Here is a 22,856-nt window from a genome sequence, read left to right as displayed (position 1 = left end):
ATAATGAGGCTCCAACATCAGAGGTATTTAAGACTAGGCAGAAAAACCTGTCAAGAGTGTTGTTTAAAGGATTCAAGCAATGATGGGTAATTGAACTAATGTGGTTTTTCCCATACCTGAGATTCTATGATAGACAAGTTATGACCAGAAGCTAGGAGAATCAGAATTGAACATAGTTGATTTGACAGAGCTTAGAATAGAACCCTGATGCCAGACGTAGATAAAGAAGCAAAGTAAGATCCCAAATAGGAGAGTTGCAATTAAATATCGAAACCACATTGCTTTCTCCAGGTATCAAGGGGACTGGTGATCTTGCTCAAGCAAGAAAGCAAGAGTAGCCCTGCCCTGCCTTGGGGAACGTGTACGCAACTTTCTACATTCAACTTTATCTCTATTTCAAAACCAATCCTGGTACCCCAGGGAATTGGTCATATACATGTCTTTATTAGGCTGCTTGAAATTCTCATTGCACTGGTTTGTTTATCTGTATGTCTTCTCCATCTAGACCCTAAACTCACACAAGGAAAATTTACATTTGTGTTTTCAGACCTAGAAGTATTACCAAAAAAAAAAAAAATAGAAACTAAAAAAACAAGTAGCAGATCCCTGCAGATCCAGGGAATAGGAGCAGAAGGTCAAACAAAGTTGAATTTAGAAACATATGTGTGGCCAATATTCATTTTCTAATTACCCATCAAGTTCTTAGACAGGTATTCCTTGAACATGGTGTAAAGCTAGGGCTTACAGACCCCTCAAGTCCGTTTCACAGATTGGGTTACAAACCCTCCACACGCAGGTCTGTGAGCTAGGTAATCGAAAAAAAGGTTCTGGGAGCCATGGGTATAGAAAAATGAATGGGTTTTATTCAGATCTAGGAGCAACTGCCCTAGTGGCTTCCCTGAGAGTTCTAAGAAGCACTGTGAATCAGAGCTATTAGTCTTATTCTTAAGTCCACAACGCTGGACACCTGGCTGCCCATACACAATTTACATTAAGTAGTAACAAGAAACACCTGAGGATATTCACAGCAAATGCTCAGCAAAATTCTGAACATTTGAGGGGCCCTGACATTTCCCTATTTTTCCCCAACACATGGTATCAGAAGACTAATCCTAAAATATGGTTTTGATTTAGGAGATAAGATCCTAATGATTCAATACAAGCTATGATGAGTTATAATTAAATTTTAGATCTGGAAGGTTTCTACTGTTTTGTGTACTAGAGTTCTACCACATGAAATCACAGCGAGTTAGTCAAAAATAAACAATTTATGATAGGCCAATTTGTCAATTTTTGTAGAAATATGGTCTATAGACCACTTCTTTGAAACTGGCAAAATTTTAGATTTCTTAAACAAAGGATAGCAATGTCTTTTTTTAAATAGTTATATTTATATTATACAGTTAGTTACATTTGCTACTTAGCAACACACCACTAAAGAAAAAAATACTTGGTAATATTTTTTGGTATTATTAATGTAACTTTTAAAAGATTTATTTTGAGCACCAAAAAAGAGTAATATATTTGAATAATTTTCCTAATGACTGTCTTGAATACCTTTTACTAGTGTGTTTATTATTTGACAGTGACATACGAGAACACGAACACGGTATTAACTAAACCAGAGCAAACAGAAGAATTGGCTTTGTTGGCTTTTACGTTGTTCTTGACTTTGGCCATTCCTCAGTATTAATTAGTTAAATGTCTAAAACAGGTGTCAGCTGGGGCCTCCCAACCTTTCGGAGATCTAGATTCTGTTGGCTCAGAAGCTAACCTGCCTCTGGTTCCCCAAATTTCCGGCCTGTGCAAGTCCTAAGCCTCCTTAGGATTTCTGCAACTTCTCAGGGGTGTCACTTTGGTGTCTGCTTCTCTTCCTCTACCCCAGCTTCCTGATAGACCATCCTGGTGCAATTATGCAGAGGCAGGGGACTTGATCATCCAAAAAGAGAATCTACTTAAACTACTGTTACTGAATAGATGGTTACAGAATCTTCCACCACGGGGCTGAATAAGGTAGGCACAAATTCAGATAAATTTGAATCCATGCCAGTGTATCTTTTTTTAGCCCAAGACTTGAAGAATCAATTTATTAAAAATCAAATATACTTGCTGTAAAGTAAGGCAAGTCACAACTAAAGTCAAAATGTTTCATTATTTTAGTTATACTAAGTTTCCATTTATATTGTCAGAGCTATTGCTCAGACCTTACGAAACTATTATACAGACTGGGTCACCAGACCCCTCACACGCAGGTCCATGCCAGGCAATTGGGAAAGATTCCAGGAGCTATTGGCAGATAACATGAACTCAGTCCTCAGCTTCCTCAGCGGCAGCAGCTTACAGGTCCGGCAGTGGCAGTGGCCTTGCAGAGGGTCCCAGGGGCACTAGCAGCAGCAGTAGTAGTGGCCTCCCCACGCCCCAGTGGGCATCCCAGGGATGGGAGGCACCATGAATCAGAGCCACTCATCCTTATACTTAAGTCCATAACCCAGGACACCTGGGTGCACATGCGCAATTACGCTAGACAATAACCAAGGAACACCTGAGCACATACGCCTATTTATATTAAATGCTCAGCAAGATTCTGAACATCTGAGGGGCCCTGACCATTTTCCTATATTTTCCCAACACTTGGCTTTCATAACGATTTTAATATTTTATGTTTATTTGGGAATGATAGTACCCTGGCAATGACTCCTAACATTTTAAAGCCTTTCTCTCCGTTAACCTTTTCATGTATACAATTAAAGAGTAGAGATATGTGCCATTTAATAAGCTATTGAAATAAATCTGTTTGCAATATAAATAGATTATCAGCTTGTTTTATATGATTTATAAATTGTCATGTACCAGAATTACTTATATTAAAACACTTATCCTGAAACATCATCCTTAAGAAATAAGTTAGAAAAAAGTAAAAGGGCTAGTGTTCAGGCTTCTGCTCTGCTTGTAGGAATATCCTGACTGAAACTAATTTGAAAAATAAGTGGAGATTCAGGAAACAGAAAGTTTAGGGACTAGCAATGGACAAGCTGTTTAATGTCATATTTTTAAAAAATTAAGTATAATTAATCGTCACCTTTAAGATTTTAAAAACCAAGCCATAAATTTGCTATCCTTAAATAACACTTTGGTTTAATTATCATTTAAACATTTTTTATTCTCTTATTTCAGGTCTTCAATTTGGGTAATAATTTTTTACTATTTTTTTATATCTCAGAGGTTCTATTAGTTCTCTTGAACAGTGTTTTACAGATTACTCATGAAAAAATAAATTTTAAGTGTCATAATTCCCCTCAAATGATATTCATATAAGTGTCTGTCCCTAGAACTTTCACTTGGTTTGGAAGAAACAAGATATAATAGCCAAAGTGAGAAAAAGATGTATGCAAAAGGCAAACTTCTTTAATTCTTTAGGTAGTTTTTTGTTTGTTTATTTGTTTTGTTAATTCTAGCCCTTTCTATTCCTGTTTTAGGAAACACTCCTGGTTTTATTCTGTTATAAAGAACAATCCAAATGATCCCTGGTGTCACATAATATTTATTATTTAGCAGTATACATAATTTAAAGAACCTGTTGCCATTACGTTATTGTTTATGTCAGTCTTTCTTGCCACTTTGCAGACAGAGAAGGTAAAGTGAGGCCTGACTGTTCTCATGTGCAGAATCATCAGGCTGATGCGGATCATTTTGTGTGTGGCTCATTTGAGGCCACTGAAACCAGCCAGCATGCCCTGAGAGGGTTGGGAACCAAACGGTGCCACTCTGGCCACACCGATGACAGTGAACTAACCCAAGGAAGGATTCAGTTCATCCATGTTTGTGCTTCTCTCTTATCTTATTATCAGGGCTCTTGAGGAGAGCTTGGTGCAGATCAAAGAAGAATGTGGCTCTTCCCTTTTTCCTCCACCCTCTGCCACCCAAACCTACTGCCTGGTCTCACTGTGGCCAGGGAGGATGACAAGGAATTTCGTGACCTGTTCCCTGGAGGAATAGATGCCATCGCCTCTTGACTCGTGGCACCACCATCCTCAGTCACCTAAGCCAGAGTCATCAAAGTGGATCATTCATTACTTCCTTCTCAGCCCCTGTGGCTAACCAATCTGAATCCTGAATATTAAAATATAGTGGACTCATTTAGACAGAATCAGGCAAATATAAAAGTCATGACATTAATTATAGAGTTACCTAATCTGTAAGCCTTTTCTTTCTTTTCGAGATGGTGGCTTTTCTGTGGGGGATAGAGTGCAAGAACTCTTTGTTGTTCCTGAGGTTTGTTAAATTTTATGTGTGATTTTTTTCCCAGTTTTTATTAAATATTTGATACCGGGCTACAGCAACAGAAACACTGCAGCACTGAGCTTCATCACTGTCACTCTGTCATTTTATAATTTAAAATGAAAGATGACAGAGGATGCCATGGTTGTGACAATTTAACAGCTTTTTAAAAAATTACCTTTCTTTCCTTATACCCGATTAGAGATGAGGGTGGTGTGGAGGGAGTTCCCCAGCGGTTTATACTTCCATCGCACTCATCCTTCAGATCTGCACTTGGGATTGCAACTGCTGCCCTCTCTGCTTGTCCATCAGGACTATTAGCCCTGCCAAAATAAATAAATAAATAAATAAAATTAATAAAGCAAAAATATACACTTTTGAGTGGTGCCTCTGCAAGTTCATGGTCTCCCACATCAGCAGAGGCCGCAATACTTTCCATCAGTCCTATGTGTCCCCTATTTCATTCTCTGTCCCCTCAAGCCCACTCTCCCTCCTGCCTCTTCCTCACAGTGAATTATCTTAATTCCAGTTTCCCTGAGAAAATAGGGAGAGAGTTCAAGATTTGTACCACCTGCCAGCTCATTAAATATCATCTAATTTAATCTGCACAGTCTGAGAGATCAATTGTTATTCCTGTTACAGTTCAGGTCACTGGTGCTTGTAAGTGGTAGAGGTAGGATTGAAAGATGTCCGCTCGGTTCCAAAACTTCTCCTTCTGTGTGATCCGAGCCTGTTCTAAAACAGAAAACATCAGATTGCTCATTGCCGTCCTCTAAATATAGCTAGATCCTTATGAATCCATATTTCCGTGATTTTCTTGTGTTTTTTCCTTCCTTAGGTTAATATCCTCCATCCATGCTCTGTATCTTCTCTCCTTGGTGGCCTATATCATTGACCTCTCATAACTTCAAACTCCCTCCTGTAAAAACTCTTTCTCTCAATATATACACATGTTTATGTCTCCCTCTGTTTTGAAAAAGAAAATTCCATCTGTCATCCTTGCGTGTGTCTCAGGGTGCTACCTTATCAATCTTTTTTCCTTCATAGCAAGTTTTTAAAAAGTACTTTAATTCAGCTTTGTCACCTGCAATTCACTGTGTTCTGAACCAAGTCCATCATTTTATTAAAATTGTTTTATTCTAGTAATATTGGGTTTGGAGTTAGGAAATAACCAAATCCAGTAGTCACTCTGCAGTCATGACCCTATGGGCTCTGTCTGCTGGGCATGACACCAACTTTGGGATAATACCTCATTGTTCAGAAAATCCTTCTGTGATTTTTGTGATAACATTTTCTCCTAGATTTGCATTCTTAAGTTCCTTTGGTGCCGCCTCCTCCTCCCCTCATGCTCCGTAAATGTTAATGCTCTCCAATGTCTTATCATTGACCCTCTTCTTGCTTATCAACTTTAATAGAAGTGTTTTATCTGCATCTGTGGTTTTAAACTACCACCTGTGCTTATGTTGCCCAGTCCAGACCTCTAAGTGGCTCCAAGCCCCGTATTTTTGATTGCCTAATGAAGCTCCTTTGAAATCTCAGTCTACAGGTACAAAACCAGATTCAAAGTCTTTCTTTCTAGCCATACTCCCTATCAACACAACTGGTACCGTGAAACACTCAGGTGTACTCCAGTCAGGAGTTGGGGAGGTGTCCTTTTTCCCTTGCTCACTTCCAGATAAGGATCCTCTCAAACATTCCCAAAGTTTTCAAAATGACATCCTATTTTTAGTCCTCAATTTTCTTGTGTTGCTTTGAACCTCCATAATTTCTTGCCTCAGCTAAAATTATTTTTACTTCTCTAGAATTTGTTTTATTTTCTGATTAAAGCAGTGGGTTAATTATGACCCATGATGAGTATCGTCAGGTTGGTTCTGTTTATTGATTTTATTCATACCAAGCACAGATGATGAGGTTTTGATTACTTATCTTCAGAGTAGTGGCATGTTACTATGTCGGTGTCCTTAGATCTTTTTCCGTCTTGTGTTTTTATCTCTTTCCTGTGGTCTGCAAAAAAACTTGTTTATCGTGTTATAGAGCAGTAGTTTTTGTTGTTATTGTTTTGTAGAGTTTTTGTTTGTTTGTTTTGGATTTTTCCAACTTGAAAAAGTCCTAAAATTTTAAACAGGAACTTTGAAAAAAAGTTTCTGTTCTATCTTTCTCTTTATACTGAACTTCAGTTAAAATTTTTCTTAGATATCATGATGCTTAAGGAACATTTGTGCTACAGATTTCCCAGATAAATTGATAACTGCCTTTACTGACCCCCTGCCAATTGGATATATCAGCCGAGCTTGCAAAGATTTTCTGCTGTCTTGATGTGAGTGCCCCATTAGGACAGATAATAAAGGAAAGTGCAGTCTTGACTAAACAGGTTCTCATTCTGAGATTGTTTGCATTTGATCTGCTTTCAGTGTGGCTTTTATATTAAAGCAGCCATTATTAACATTTGCTAACAGCTTTTCTCTTTCTAGTTCCAAAAACTTCGTCTGGCCAAAAACACAAACAGGCACACTGATTTGTGCAAGTAAACACATCTTCATTCTTGTGTTCAACATGGGAAGTTTTCTCAGGCATCCTTAAAAGTAGAATTTGAATCAGTCGTTCATTGCTTATAGCTTTATACTGTTTAAATGACTTTTTTCAGGGCCGACCCCGTGGCTCACTCGGGAGAGTGCCTCGCTGGGAGCGCAGCAGAGCTCCCGCCGCGGGCTGGCCGGTGCGCTCACTGGCTGAGCACAGTGCGGACGACACCAAGCCAAGGGTTGCGATCCCCTTACCGGTCACAAAAAAAGCCAAAAATAAATAAATAAATGACTTTTTTCAAATTTTGGCTTTTTGGTATATTTGTTAGCATATAGAAAGCAAGCCCACAGTAACTTAAAAAGGTGTGACTTACAGTGTATGGAATTGAGTGATGTTTATTCAAGGCAATTAGTAATAGATGCTACAAACTTTACATAGTCTTCACTTCAATATTACACTTATATTTGCCTTTTAATAATATTTTTCTATGTAAATATATAGAGACCCAAACATGTTCTTGTATCTAAACCTGGACTAGACAAGAAATTCATTAAGATTAAAAGCAGTATATGTTTTTCTTACTAATTATCTTGGTCTTTAAAGAATCAGTTCTAAGTCTACTGTTATTCAGATCTTTTTAAATAATAACAATTTATTGTATCCTCGAAAAGGAATCAGTGTTGGAATTTTTATATTTCTATGAATTTTCAGTGTATCTTTGCTATAAACCTTACACAGTATTATTATTGTTATATTCATTTATCTAATTAAGGTAATACCCAAGAAGAATAATGCAAAAAAGAGAAAAGAAGAGAGGGAAAGAATGATTTTTTTTCTTTGACTTATCTTTCATTTTCATCACTTACCCATTTTTTCCCTCCAAATATTTGAAAACCTGCATTGTTTTTACTTTCATTTTTTACTCATTCCCTGTTTACTTTACACTTTAGTTTTCCTCAGTTGGTATTTTTGTATTCGTGTCCATTGTAGTAATATTTCCCTACACAGAATGTTTTTTTAAATGTATTTCTGTCTAGCACACTAATTGGTCCATATATGTAGTACCGAGACATTGAAGGACAGGTAACTATAGATACCTTATTGAAGCATTTATTCACTCAACAAACGTTTATTTAATTCGGAATGTCAGGCTCCATGAAAGGTGCTGAAATTACAATATGAATAAGAGACAGATGTGTTGTAGTTCCAATAAGTACAGGGACACTGTGAAAGTCAGATGAAGACAAATAGAAGCTATCTACACAAAAGGTCGTTAATTATGCAGCCTCTCCCCGCCTGCCTGTCCTGCTCTCCTGCCAGCTTAATCTCTGATGAGGCAGCTCTGAGCTCCTTATTGTTCTAAAGCCTCCATGCCTCCATTGCCCTACCCAGGTGTATGTGATCACAGTCTGCCTTCCCTTCTCCCTCTGGAGAATTCCTCGGCATCCACTTTTCACTCACGGGACCAAGCTGGCCTGTTTACTGCTCTCTGAGCATCAGCTGCACTTTTCTGCTACTGTGAGTTTGCTTAGGCTCATCACTCTGCAGCACCCATTCTCAGTTCCCTCTCTGCCTGTCGAAATTCCACTGGTCCTGCAAGCCTTCATTACTGTGCTTTTGCTATCCATGTTTACTTTCCTTATCTATGTCTACTCCTTTACGCAGTTGTGTTTTTATTTCACATCCCCTCCCCCTTTCTGGAATGTAAGAATAAACAAACAAGCAAACAAACAAAACTGAACTCATGCGTATCCCCTACAGAGCCTAGAAGTGCTTTCCATTCTGCTTGGGATAGAGGGTACATAATAGGCAGATATTGAAAATGTTCATTGGGTGCACAAAGACTATTTCACTAATATTTAATTTGTTTCTACTGTATGCCAGACTCTGGGTTTGGCAATAGCCTGCAGGTGAAATAGATAAGTTAACAGATAAAATACAGTCTAAGTGCTGCAACAGAGGTAGGCACAGGAAATTTATAGGAGTGGTATTAATTCAGATGAGTCAATGAGTGGATGAATACGTGAATGAATAATTTATCTTAATTCTCTGGAGCTCTCCTTTAGTACTCCACAATCCTCCGTGTGGATAAATCAACCCAATAATCTTCTGCTGCAACTACAGCCAGTATCCTAATTTCTTCCTTCATAACATTCCTTAATTAGTATATCCACTTGGGTGGATACAATATGGTTCTAATGAATGCTGTACACCTGCTTTCTCAGGTAGATCATCCAGAGCTTTAATCACTGATTGGAATGATGTCTCCAATTGCAACATTAAAAATATTGATTTGGGAATTTAAAAAATGATGTTTAAGCCAAAGGTTAGTCTAATGTTTCATTATTAATGACAAATAAAATGTATTCAATACTTCTGTTATCTGTGTTTTATTCCTGTGTCTAAATTTTAACACTTGTTTACTTCCTTTGGTCTTCTACTCATGGTGATTTGAAACAACCTCCCTATTAGAGTTCTTTGCATGAAGAACCTCAAGTTCTTATTTTTTCCTGGACTTAATTTATTTATTTACTTATCTTTTTATTATTCTGGACTTCATTGTTCTTTCTACTAAAAAAATCATTTTCCTTTTCTGGCTTCTTTTAATTTGCCTTTTAATCATAAAAATTAAGGAGGCATCTTGAGCCTGCACTATGATTTAGTAAGTATTTTCAACTGGGTCCACACTCAGTGTAAGCATTCCATGCACTTCAGACGTAATCAGTGTCATCGTGCTGTAAGATGTCAGACCATGTACAGTTCAGACTTCAGGTCTTTCAGCAGAAGGGACTACTCAACTTAATTGTTATATAATAAATCGTCAAATGAGACCTACAGTTGAGTTTAGAAATGTTTCTTTAATTGGTTGATTTGGGGTTTTTTCCTCCTTTCTGCCATTTCATGCTAGATCCCTATGAGCTCAAACTCATAAAACAAAAGACATCACCATTTCTTGTTTGTTTGACTTAGTTTTTCAACAAATGTATATTGAACATCTACTGTGTGCCATTCTTTTTTCCTTCTGTGCAAAGGGGTATGGTAACAAAAATAAATAAATATAATTAATATGTTAGAAGAGAAAAATAAAGGAGAGGGCATTGGGAGTGACCGGGGGAGGAAGTATAATATTTTACACAGGGTATTCAGAGAAAGTCTCTCAGGTGAGATGCATTTGAATAGAGACCCAACTGAAGTAAGAAAATGCGTCTTTCAGGGCTTGCAGTCATCTTCTGGGGGGAGCATTCTAGGTAGAGGTGGCAGCAAGCATCAAGCGTTCATGTGCTTAAGGAACAGAACAGAAGCCATTGTGGCTAGAGCAGAATGGTCAATGCAGAGAGGCAGGAAATGAAAGCAGAGACAATGCGAGTGTGACATCATATAGGATCTGTCCACCATGGTGAGGAGTTTCTATTTTATTCTGAGTGAAATGGAAAGGCATTGGAGGGACCTGAGACAAGGAGAGACACATGATCTAACATGTACTGAAAAAGATTAGTTAGTGAGTTGTACTGGTTTTCTTCTGCTGCATAACAAATTACTACAAACTAAATGGCTTAAAATAACACATATTTATTATCTCACAGTTTCTATGGGTTGGAGAGGATGGGCTGCTTAGCTAGGTTCTCTGCTCAGTCTTGCAAATTGAAATCAAGGTGTCTCATTTGAAGCTTGGGGTCCTCTTCCAGCTCATTCAGGTTGTTGGCAGAATTCACTTCCTGGAGGATATAGAACTGAGGTCCCTGCGTTTTTGTTTGTTTGTTCTGGTTGTAAACTGGGAGATGCTCTCAGCTCCTAGAAGTGGCTCTTAGTTCCTAGCCCCGTGACCCTCTCAAAGTCTGGTAGTTCACTTCTTCAAAGCCAGCAGGAGAATCTCTCACACCTTGAATCTGTCTTCAATTTGCTAAGACGGAGGTTTCTATAACATAACATAATCACAGCAGTAACTCCCCCATCACCTTTGCTATAGAATGTAAACTAATCAGGAGAGTGACTGTCCCACCATATTCACAGGCAGAAGGGCAGGTGCACCACGGGGTAGGAATTTGGAGGGCCATCTCAGAATTTCACTTGCCACATGAGTAAAGAACAGAATTGTGGAAGAGGCAAGAGGCAAAGCTGTGGAGACCAGTTAGAAGGCACTGGAGATGTCTAAGCCAGTGCTTCTCAAAATTTAATGTATATATGAATTTCCTGGCTATTGTGTTAAAATATAGATTCTGACTTGGTAAGGCACGGTGGAGGCCTGACTCTCCTAACAATCTCCTGGGTGATGGCTGTGGTACTCATGGAGTAGCAAGGTGTAGGCAAGCAATGACAGTGGCCTGGACTAGGGTGGTAACAGTGGAGTTGAGAGATGGCTCGATGAAGGAAACATTTTGAAGGCAGACCCAAAAGTGTTTACTGAAGGGGAAACAGATATCAGGATAACTTTTAAGTTCAGGGGATGGCAAAAACTGTAGGAGGAGCTTGTTTCTGGGCAAAAATCAAGAGTTCAGCTTTAGATATGCTTAGTATAAGATGTCTTTCAGAATCCAAGTGGAGAGGATCATGGAATGCGATGGGAAATATCAGGTTTATACATCATATACAGTGTTATCGGAGACTTAAAATTTTGTCTCTGTGCATCACAACTATGCGACTTCCTAAGTTTGCTTGGAATTTATTCTATTGTAATAAAAGTGTAAGCACTGAAAAAGACCTTAATGATTTGTGCTACAGTTTGTCTCTCTGCTTCTCTTGCATTGACATTAATAAAATAAGCAGCGTTTTCTTGTCCCGATGCCAGAGTTCCTTACAGTGAAATTAACATATCATTACTCCAATCGGTAAAGCTATTCCTAGAAGCCAACATATGCATCACTGTGCATATTTATAGCACTCAAACACTCTCTAGGAACAGAGCTAGACTTTAAAATAAGTTTTCAGCACCTGTTGATTCTGGTAGATGCCTCACTATGAGATGTATTACTTGATTTTTCCTGAAGATATAGGCAGTTTCATGGTGTGACTAACTATTATTTTCTTCCTGGGCTAAATTATGTAGAGTTAACTTTGTCAAATCACGAGAGATGGCCATTAGATTGAGCTTGCATAGAAGTTAGTCCTCACTGAGTCCCTTATCACAGAAAGAAGATGACATAGACTATGGTTGTACTGAAGATATGTTTGCTTATAATTTCCATACATCCCAGTTATGTAAAATCTTGGCCTTACCACACTCATTTTCTGAAAGAAAAACATTCTAAGGGATGTAAGCTGAAAACCATGCTACCATGCTGCTCTTTCTGGTGATGGCTGTGGAAATGCTGGTGTTTAACCAGAGAAATGTTTAAGACTTGCACTCTCAACATTTCAAATATTTTAATAGAAATTTAAATAGAGCATACCTGTTCTTAGCACTGCTTGGATGCTAAGTTAACGTTGAGTGAAATGAGGTTACCAGAGATGGTTCATGGTTTTAGGAATGGCTGAAATAAAGGCAATACAGGGCAATTTTGGTTTAGAGGACTGTTCATTCTGTGGAATAGGTGAAAATTCACTTCACTGTAAACAAAAATCTTTATAGAAAGCCCTATTTTTTTATTGTTAATAAAACTTTGTGGGTATTATGACCAGAAAAAAAGGGGAGGGGGGAAAGATTTCAAGCATAGCTTGATGATTGTGTTTTTATAAATAAGACCCCATGCAGATGGAAATTAAACCAAATCATTCTATGGCAGGGGATGACAGTAGGTCTGAAGGGGGCGACCCCATGGAGAGTGCAAAGAAAGTTAGAGCTTAACGCCTGTCATCTGGACTCCTTTCAATTTAGGACCCTTGGCTAGGACTGACCACCTTACATGAAAATTAGTCTTTCTGTTAATTTGGAAGAATGCGATGGCTGGACAAAGCCATTGTCAAACCCTGAACTTGGCGTGGTTGTTCTATGGGCCTCTTTTTATAGTGTTTCATATTAAAACCTAGAATCTAAATCTAGGCATAATTGATTTATGATTTAGTTCAGAGATGTTCCAATTTTTTTCTCCTGTTGTATCTATTTTTTGTAATGTATGAACTACTTTATACTATAAAATTTAGCTTTTACATGGTAATTTAAGAAACTAACTTCTTACCTTTCCTTTTCTTAGGAACACTGAATCAAAAAAATTGGGGGAAGAAATATCCAACATGCAATAGCCCAAAACAGTCTCCTATCAATATTGATGAAGATCTTACACAAGTAAATGTGAATCTTAAGAAACTTAAATTTCAGGGTTGGGATAAAACATCTTTGGGAAACACGTTCATTCACAACAATGGCAAAACAGGTAAATTTTCTGCATTCTATTTGCCTTGATTGTGTTTTTCGGACCTAGTGTATGTTTATATTAGTTCCATCTCAATTTTTCTTTTTTTAAATGACATACTATGAACTGGATAGAAACTATAGGTAGAAGATAATAAATGGAGCAGAGAAAATTGGAAATTTAGACAACATTTTGAAAATTTGTACAAAAAAAAAAAAAACCACTGTCATGTCATGTTTTCCAGTAACATAACAATAATGATGCTGCCACTAGAAGATATGATAAAGATAATGTGATTTATAACTAATATAACTTGGTAACTTAATCACTGGTTAGTCACTTAATGAGAATTTCCTTTTCTTGGACATTATAGTTTGATCTTTTCTGTTCAACCTCATGCTATAGTCAATATTTGGATATGAAAAAACAATTGACTATAATTTAAATTGAAGAAAACAAATTACTAGGAAAAGAAAACAAATTACTAGTGTAGAAAGTTCAAAATTCTACACTATCCATAGAAAACACTCTTAAAGTGTTTTCTCTTTGAGAGTATCTTTTTTAAAAACACATGCAAAATATAATACCTTAAAAAAGATTTCAGTAAGCTATACATGGACAAAACCATTTTTAAAAAGTGTCATCTTCCTCTGATATTATATTTTAAACAAAATTGTATACCAGAAGGTTATGTGAAAACAAATATTCACATAGGACAAATATTAGAAAAACATTCAAAATTATAACAGTAGCTCTGTTGGGGTGGATTTATCATTAGTTAATTTTTTCCCTATTTTCCATATTTAGGAAATACAATTTATTTGGACATAATAATTTAATTGCGAATCCCATGAGGATGGGGATTTTTCTACATCAGTGCCTGATACATAATAAACACCCAACAAGTACTTCTGGAATGAATAATTAATAAAAATATAAATGTTATATTATTAATTAAATACATAAAAGTATATTGTCCCATATCTTGACATTTTCATTACCAGCTTTGAAGGATGTTACTAAGCAAGAAGGCATGTAATCTCTGCTTTTTTCTTGGGGGACAGTGGTTAAGCATGTGATTGTTACAGCCACACTGCTTGGGTTCACTACTGGCTCTTCGAAAGACAGTGTGGAACCTTGAACGAGTTACTTAACCTCTGGTGACTCAATTTCCTTATCTGTAAAATAGGGATTATAGTGGTATCTATTTCCTAGTTTTGTGTGAGGATCAAGTGGTTAGTTCATGCAAAGTAATTAGTGCAGTGCACGGAACATTGTGAGTGATAAGTGAATGTTGACTGTTATCAGTACCATCATTGTTATTGTGCTTGTCATCAATATTATTATTATAATTAGTAGAAGTTTGTATCCCTGACTGGCTTGCCAATATGTTGGATTTAGTCTCTGATGCCAACAGTGATTTCTGATGGAACAAAGACTATTTAAATCTGATTTAGAAACATCAAAATCTTGCATTAGGCTTTCAGGAAAACCATTATTCTCCAGAGGATCATAAAATATAGTCAGATAATATCTGCTGTGGGGCTCATATAGGGAAATTTAAGAATCTGATGGTTGCCACTCAGAGTTCAAACATGAGATGCCCAACACCCTTCAATAGGAAAGGGTTTCCTGCTTTCCCTGCCATAGCCTAGGTCACAGATTCTGGAGCTTGATGAAGCCTGGGATAGTGCTTGGAGGGATAAGGAGATGGAACAAAAGCCACAGCCTTATAAGGAGTAGAGATGGGCAAAGTAAGAGGGTGGGAGCACTCCCAGGAGAAGACTTTTCTTCTTTTGACTCTTCTGTTCCTTCTTTTACTCTCTGTTCCCTCACTACCATCAAATAACTTAGGGAAGCAGAGCTTTGGAAGAACAGCAATATCAGGGCACCAAACCAACAGGGCAGGTGGACCAGCTGTCTTCTGCTATTAGAATCATATAGTAGTTAAGGTCTTCAGCTAAGTTTACATTTATGGAAATAAGATATATTAAGTATATTGTGCAGAACTACAAAGTTTAGCTTCTAAAATGGTGACTTAATTTTTTTAATTTATCAGATGAATGATTTTCTTAATGTATCTTACATAGAAGAAAAATTGTTGAAATTTACAATTTTGTTTTCAGAAACTTAGAAGCAATTTTATTGGTTTTCCTTGTTTTGTTTTTTAGTGGAAATTAATCTCACAAATGACTACCATCTCAGTGGAGGAGTCTCAGAAATGGTGTTCAAAGCCAGCAAGATAACTTTTCACTGGGGAAAATGCAATATGTCATCAGATGGATCAGAACATAGTTTAGAAGGACAAAAATTTCCACTTGAGGTAAGTGAGTAGTAGTTCTGCTGGGTTACCGTTTCATTTTCCAAATCATTGAGATTTTATTTAGAATATAATCTGATTAATTTTTAGCTCAAATTTTATAATTATTCAGTTATACTGATATTTTGATAACTTGATTAACATTTACCCTCCTCACTAGACTGAGTTCGGTGAGGGTAAAACCTATCTTTGATTTTCCACTCCCTGGTGACCCAGCATGCCAAGTAATAGGTGATCAGAGAATGTTGATTGAGTAAATGGATAAATGAAGGAATGAAAGGGGAAATTTTATCAACATACCAGAGAATCCTTTTCTTTAAATCCTTTTATTCAAATGAGAGAATTTTTCAGCTTTAAAATAGGTAAAATAAATATAGTTATAATAAATAATGAGTGTGCAGTTGAAATAAACATTTTCATACATGTCTGGAGAGAATCTAAATTGAAGGCCTTTCTGGGAAGCAGTTTGCTTGTTTTTATCAAGAACTTTAAATAGTTTATTCTCAATACCCACTTCAATATGTAGCAAGTTAGTGTAAAAATTATTATAGATATGTTCAAAATGTATGTGCAGAGATTTATTTGAAATAATAAAAATTGAAACAAAAGGCAATAATTATGATAGGATATTATAGATCTTACAAAAATTATGTTCTTGAATGATATATTTATACAAAAAGAGTTCATCATAAAATAATGCTTTTGAAAAGAAAAATATAAAATGATATAACCAAGATTATTATTACAATTTTGTAAAACATGAAAACTAATAAAATAGTGACTGAGAGTAATGTCTGAGTGAAATGAACTAGGTTTGAATCCTGGCTCCACCACTGGGTTATTAGTTACATAACATGACATTGTATAAATTGCTTAATGTAACTAAGCTTCCGTTTCTCTTCAGAGAAATTGATATAAAGAAGTAGTAGTACCTGCCTTATCAAGTTATGATGGGGATTAAGTGAGGGAATTAATTACTGCTCTAATAAAGGTAATTGAAGAAAACCAAGAAAATGTTAACAGTAAATTTCTCTGGGCGATGGCATTATTTTCTCTTAGTTTCTCTTTTAAAATCCCCATATTTTCTAAATTATTTACAATGAAACTATATTACTTTTATAATTCAAAGTAGTTACTATTGATAATAAAAATAAGACTAAGGTAAATTGTCTCTTAAAGGACTAAAAGACTTTTCTTAAATGGGAATAAGCCCATTCACATTTATGGCTTATAATTTGGGGGGTTTTGTATATTAAATTCAAAAAGTGCTTAAAGGAAAGCACATTTATCAAATTTTGTTTTTCAAAGAAATAAAAATCAACTTAAACACATAACATCTTACTCAGAGTTTAGCTTTCTTACAATATTACCTATTTAGAACAAAAGTGAAAATCAAGAAAAACCCTATAAACAACAAAATCCCTGAGCAATCAAAATAAATAAATGGTACAGAATCCGTGCACTAAATCTCCTTTTTTTTAAAATTTCAAAAGCCTCTCAAATCACCTCTCAGAGGTATTCTTTGTTTTAAAACACTCTCTATGTAATTGTGTGAGTTCGAGAGGACCCGAGGAACATCCTTGAGTTGCTCTGTTTTGTTTTTGGTTTTGGTTTTGTTTTTTTGGTCTCCCACATCTCACAATCAAGTCTTCTCAATTCTACTCCTAAATGATGTGGGAGGCCAGAAAAAAGTTCAAGCCACCATTGTCTCTTATTTGGATCATTAAACATCCGTGTTACTGGTCTCCCTCTCTCCAGTATTAATCTCTGTCAGTCTGTCCCCATTCTCCCCAGCTCTACCCCCTCCCCTCTGCTGTTAACTGAAATGCATCAGTGGCTTTCTTTTCATTGTTTTCAATGCCAAACTGCTGGGACAATCTCACTGTCCTTTCTGGTGTGTCCCCTGCCTACCCTCCAGCCTCATCTCCTTTCTTTTCTTTCACATACGCTCAGCTGAAATCATAACAAATGACTTTCAATTTCCCACACTTCTCGTACTTTCTTGCTGTAGACCTTTCCCAGGCTGGTCACTCTGATTTTGAACACATCTCTTCTGCCTTTTCAGCTGGCTAAAAAGCTGCTCATCCTTCAGCAGTCAGATTAGAAACCCTCTCTCTGAAAAGGCTTTGGTGACCCACCCAAGGGAGGAGCCACTGACATCTTCTGCTCTATGTTCCTCCTATCAGAGCATTAACCACACTGAATGTTCTCAGAGGCTTTCTGCACTTACCTTAGTTACCCTTCTGTCTAGCTGGGTTACCTGATTACCAAGGCCATGACATGAAAAGCAACAAATTATAAGTGGGAATACAGGCCTCTGCAGACAGATATATGGACTGAGGTAGAAATTAACAAAGAATAGCCTCACCGCAGGAGAGGAGAGTTAAAATACAAAACTTAAAAATCTTCTGGGATTTTTTTTTTTTTTTTTTTAGGTACAAGCAGAGTCCTTGAGAGTTTCAATGTTCATAGAGCACTGTATGATAATATTCAATAATGGTAACTCTGGACCATCAAGGAAGAAATGCACACTTAAGAATGAAAACCATATTTGAAAGAATTCAGCAAAATAGTTAAAATAACATTTGATAATTTATTGCATTTAATAATTGCTGTAGTAAATTATTACTGCAGTGTCCCCTGGTAATCTCAAAGTGGTATTTTTGGTTCTAGAGATCTCTAATTTTGTCTCTCCTTCCTCACTGAAGGATGGTGGATGATAGTAAATATAGTTGTGTATACATGTAATTGATAAAATATTTTGAAAATATACAGAATATAAAATTATACAGTTTATACAATTTTTCAAATAGAAGTTACTGCATTGGTCAATTGTTTTATTAAGTCTCTTTGCTGACTTTTGTGAAGTCTTTGTTTGTAATAAAACTATCATTGTTACATTTATAGATGCAAATCTATTGCTTCGATGCAGACCGATTTTCAAGTTTTGAGGAAGCGGTTAAAGGAAAAGGGAAGTTAAGAGCTTTATCAATTTTATTTGAGGTAATCATTATACATAGATTTAGCATAAACTGAATTCATATTTTAATTGTGCGAAATATCAAGACATACTTTCTAACAAATAAAAGAACTCACAAGTGGAATGATAACTGGTGGTCATTTTAAAAAAGGATGACCCCTTAGCTTGTCTGTTTAAAAGGGGGCTCTTTTGTTCATTAATTAGGTAGGTCTCTTCCAACTGGAGTGAACTGTTCTGCAAGTGCACAGGTTTGCTTATTTGTACATGCATAGCTTCATAATTATATAACTAACTGCAAATCATAATATTTTAAATTTTACTTTTCTTAGAGGAAAAGGTAAAAGTTATTTGGTGTTTGTTTATTTTATTTGTCTTTACCTTGCTGTGAAAAAAATAAGTGTGTTTGGAACACATCATTTTTGAATACAGATGCTCCTCGACTTACTTACAATGGGGTTAAGGGCCTGATAAACCCATCATAAGTTGAAGATATCATTATCTTTAAAAAGCTCCAATGGGTATTTTGGAGACATGATATGATGTAAAAAGACAAAACACAGTATTCAAACAGTGCTGGCAACACAGTGCACTGTAGAGTTGTATCGGTTGTTTACCCTGCTAGCCGGCATCGCCATGACAGAGTAACTAACCACATATCACTAGCCCCAGAAAATATCAAAGTTCAAAATTCAAAGTACAATTTCTACTGAATGCTTATTGCTTTTGCACCATCGTAGTCAAAAAATCTTAAGTCTGAACCAGCGTAAGTCAGAGATTATCTGTACTTAAAATGGAGTTAAACTGTTCAATTATTTTTATTAACCATCAAACGGTTTATCCTGGCTTTAGAATGTCATTCTTCTTTAACAGGTTGGACTAGAAGAAAATTTGGATTACAAAGCAATTATTGATGGAGTCGAGAGTGTTAGTCGTTTTGGTAAGCAACATGGAGAAATACCTTTCTTCAAGATTCTACTTTGGATGCATATGAATTTTTACAATATGATAAAAATCACTTGTTCCAGATGGTGGAAAGGCATACATTTTTAACAAGGAGCAATCCCTCACTTCTCACATTTGAAGGTTTATACATTTCTCACCAAATAAAGAACAATTTATCAGAAAATTTTGTTAAAAATAATAATATTAATGTAAGTGTGAAGTTGAAGTTTTCTAAATATATTTTTGGAAAAATTTAATTATCCCGTGTATTTAAAATGTATTTATCTATTCTGTCTCTGCATTATATATCCCTTAAACTGAAACTAGTTAATTTTATAAAAATAATAATTTAAAGGAATTTTTACTCAAGTTAAAATTTATTTCTTGGGGTTTCCTTGATAAATCCTTTGCTTTACCAATATGAGGAGATAAGATTTTTGGAAGGTAAAGCTTAAGTAGAACAAAATGCAGTATGCTTTGGTATTGTTCTGCCTGCTATCTCATGGATCTTGTAATTTGTCACAAGAAGTCCTTTTGACAACATTGGCGATAGACTACAGACCTGTTATTATTGTTATTTTATTTTTATTAAGCACGGTATTAATGCTGCACTGAGTGATCAATAAAATGAGGATTATTCCTCTCCAGGAAGCTGCAAAATTTGAAATCAGAAACAAGACTCACATAAATCCTTTTCTTGAAAGCAGAAAGCTAGTCTAGGACTGATTCATCTTTGTCAATTACATGTGAGGATCTGAATTGACCGAACTTTCCAAAAGTCAGGAGTATGTGAACTCCTGCAGTGCAGCTTTCATGTTTTTTGAAAGGCACAATCAAACACAAGATGAAGCTGTTATCTCTCTCCATCCACCCAGATTGAAAAATTCAACATTGAATGCCATAAGCCACACTTAATTTTCCCCTCATTGATTCAGAAAGTGGATTCTATCCAGACTGAAAGAAGGCAGCTAGTTTCAGTTCCTGAACTTGAAAATGTATAAAATATGAATTCTGAATGTTCCAGGCCTTGCACCAAACTGTGGGGACAACAAAAGTGATGTTAACACTGGGTTGTTAACCCTGACTTGTGTAACTGTGGGACCTTAGACACTTTCTCTCAAGGATTCTTCCCTTATTTCTGCGGGTCTGTAGGAAGATGCTCACATGAGCTGAAGAACAAATTTGCTCATGTTCTTTGACTGAAGTTTCCTTTTTAATACATATTGTCTGCAAGTCATTGAGAGAGGTGCTTCATCAGAGCCACAGTGACCACTTACTACCCGCCCCCCAAGAATATGGATTCCCTAACAGCATTATTCTGCCTATACCCTGACTCTTAATTTGGAAGCAGTACTGATAGTTCTTGGACTGGCTGGGGTCAGAAACTAGTCTGCCCTCATTTACCCTATCTGTCTGTCTCTCTACCCAGCTACCTATGCACCAACTTTCTATTCTCTCTATTACCATAAAACAAAATCCTCCATGCCTGTTAACTCACCCCCCTAGATACTTAGTATTTCTATCTACTCAGCAAACATATCTAAGGCTATATGATTGGTAGAGGAAAGAGCCAGGGTTTACATCCTAGTCCACAAAGTTTGTTCCACCGTACTGTGGAAATTTATACTAGTTATATGTTTCAGAACACATATAAAATACTTGTCAATTTTATTTGCATTGTTGTTAGACATGATCTGCCCAAACTAAATAAGTTAAGTCTTCCCGAAGTTAAATGTTTCCATTTTGAGAGTTCTTGAATTGAGAGACTTTAGAAAATCCCCTAGCACCCAATAAACTGAAGCCTTCCCAATACTGGCAGCCAGCCATTGCTGCAGGGAAACTTCAGGACTGAAGGCAGTTCTTGTCTTTAGACAGCAACTGTGGAACTGCAGCTAAACTCCCAAATCCCTTTCCATGTGCTCCATATATGAGTTTTCCAAAAAAATAAATAAATAAAACACTTTCCAACCATCATTCAGATTATAAAATCTTCCTTGTTATAATATGGGCTAGTTGCTTGTTTTCTATATTCCCTTCTAAGAGACAAAGCACATTTCTCTTTCCTTTCCTCAGCACCCCCTCCCACACACACACACTTCTTTCTTTCCCTTCTTTCCACCATACCTACTGTATAGATAGGAATTGTTCTATTCATGAAATGGAGAGAGAGAAGGTGATGTTGTAGCAGTACAAAGACAATACATTAATATTCCCCAAGAAGAGCACATAAAAAAGACAAGTTAGTTGAAATCTTTCAAGTTGCAAGGAAGAGACTCACCCCAGGTAACATCATCAGTGATTCTCAGATAAGAGTTCTCATCACTTATGGTGCTTTCTTAATCATAAGTCCAGCCCAGGAATTTGTACACTGAAAAATCCCCACTGGTAGTTTTGATGTGGCCCCATCTTCAATAGCATTGTCCTAAGGAATAGGAGTTGGTTTTAAGTATTTAGAAGCTGTTCCCTAGTGCTTGGCCCTGTTGTGGTCTTTATCTCTGTGTCTGTCTCCCTCTCCATCTTTCCCCCTTCCACTATCAACCTCCCCATGGAAGGATCTGATTAGTTGATTCATTAATCATCAATATTTGTTCAAGCAAATAGTGATTGCATGAATGAATGATTGATCCCAAATAGAAGAGCACTGGTCAGGTGTGACAATAGTAAGGTGATTCATATGAAGCACATGTTTTTTTCCAAGCCACAGAAAAAGAAACCAAAGTTCAGTTTTCTCAGAAGATGAAGCTGTAATTGAAAATCACTAGTGTAATTGTAGTGATATCTACAGATATCACCAGGACAGATATCTGTCCTGGTGATATCTAGGACAGAAGCTTAGGGCATGTATGTAAACCAAACAAAAGGTACAAAATAGTTAACACATCCATAAGACAGACTAGATGACTGCTATTGAGGTTCAGAATGGATTCCTCATTGGGGAGAAAGAGGGAAATATCAAAAACTCTCTTTTCATTTTTTCCCTTAACTTTTTAAAAAAATTTCTTTCCAATTTTAAGAAAATACTCTCTCTCAGGTCTCACTTCTGCTTTCCTTTTCCTGGCTTTTAGCTCCCTTGGTATCCATTTATTTCCTGCCTAATTAGCAGTGAGTCAATTTCTGGCTCCTTATCCAATTAGTATTCTCCACACCCACATTTCCACAAAATATTTGTAAGATAAATTTGTCTTCAGCAGAAAAAGGAATAGTTACAGTCCATTGATGATTAAGAAGGGGTTCTTTAATCACAAAAATTTTTGTATACTAAAAACATGTTTGAAATTGGAAATTATTCATAGATTAAAAATAAATATTCTCCTGAGTTTCTGAGAACTCAAATATGAGTCTGAATTCTAATCATCTTATCTTGACGTTGGAGGAGAGGAGGAAATACTTTTAGAAGTTACAAATTAGTCCATTAAACCAAACATAACTTGAACTTTCTAATGGATTAAAACTAGATTTAGTTTGTACCTACATGACACTATCAATTCGGTCAAATAGATTTTTATTTCTAAGATTCAGTCTTTAA

The 22,856-nt window shown here is 36.4% G+C and overlaps 1 protein-coding gene across 1 annotated transcript in view; it reads left to right on the top strand.

Annotated features, from left to right (window-relative positions):
* Nucleotides 1-22,856, top strand: part of PTPRZ1 (protein tyrosine phosphatase receptor type Z1) — a 132,867-nt gene that overhangs the window by 35,821 nt on the left and 74,190 nt on the right. The window contains exons 3-6 of the mRNA XM_063101031.1: nucleotides 12,930-13,109; nucleotides 15,260-15,411; nucleotides 18,316-18,411; nucleotides 19,259-19,325. Of these exons, the coding sequence (XP_062957101.1) occupies nucleotides 12,930-13,109; nucleotides 15,260-15,411; nucleotides 18,316-18,411; nucleotides 19,259-19,325 (495 nt within the window). The remainder of the gene's footprint in view (nucleotides 1-12,929; nucleotides 13,110-15,259; nucleotides 15,412-18,315; nucleotides 18,412-19,258; nucleotides 19,326-22,856) is intronic.

This window comes from Cynocephalus volans, chromosome 6, assembly GCF_027409185.1.
Source record: "Cynocephalus volans isolate mCynVol1 chromosome 6, mCynVol1.pri, whole genome shotgun sequence".
NCBI classification, from domain to species: domain Eukaryota; kingdom Metazoa; phylum Chordata; class Mammalia; order Dermoptera; family Cynocephalidae; genus Cynocephalus; species Cynocephalus volans.
Note: the sequence above shows the minus strand (reverse complement) of the source record. Positions and strands in the feature narration are given on the sequence as shown.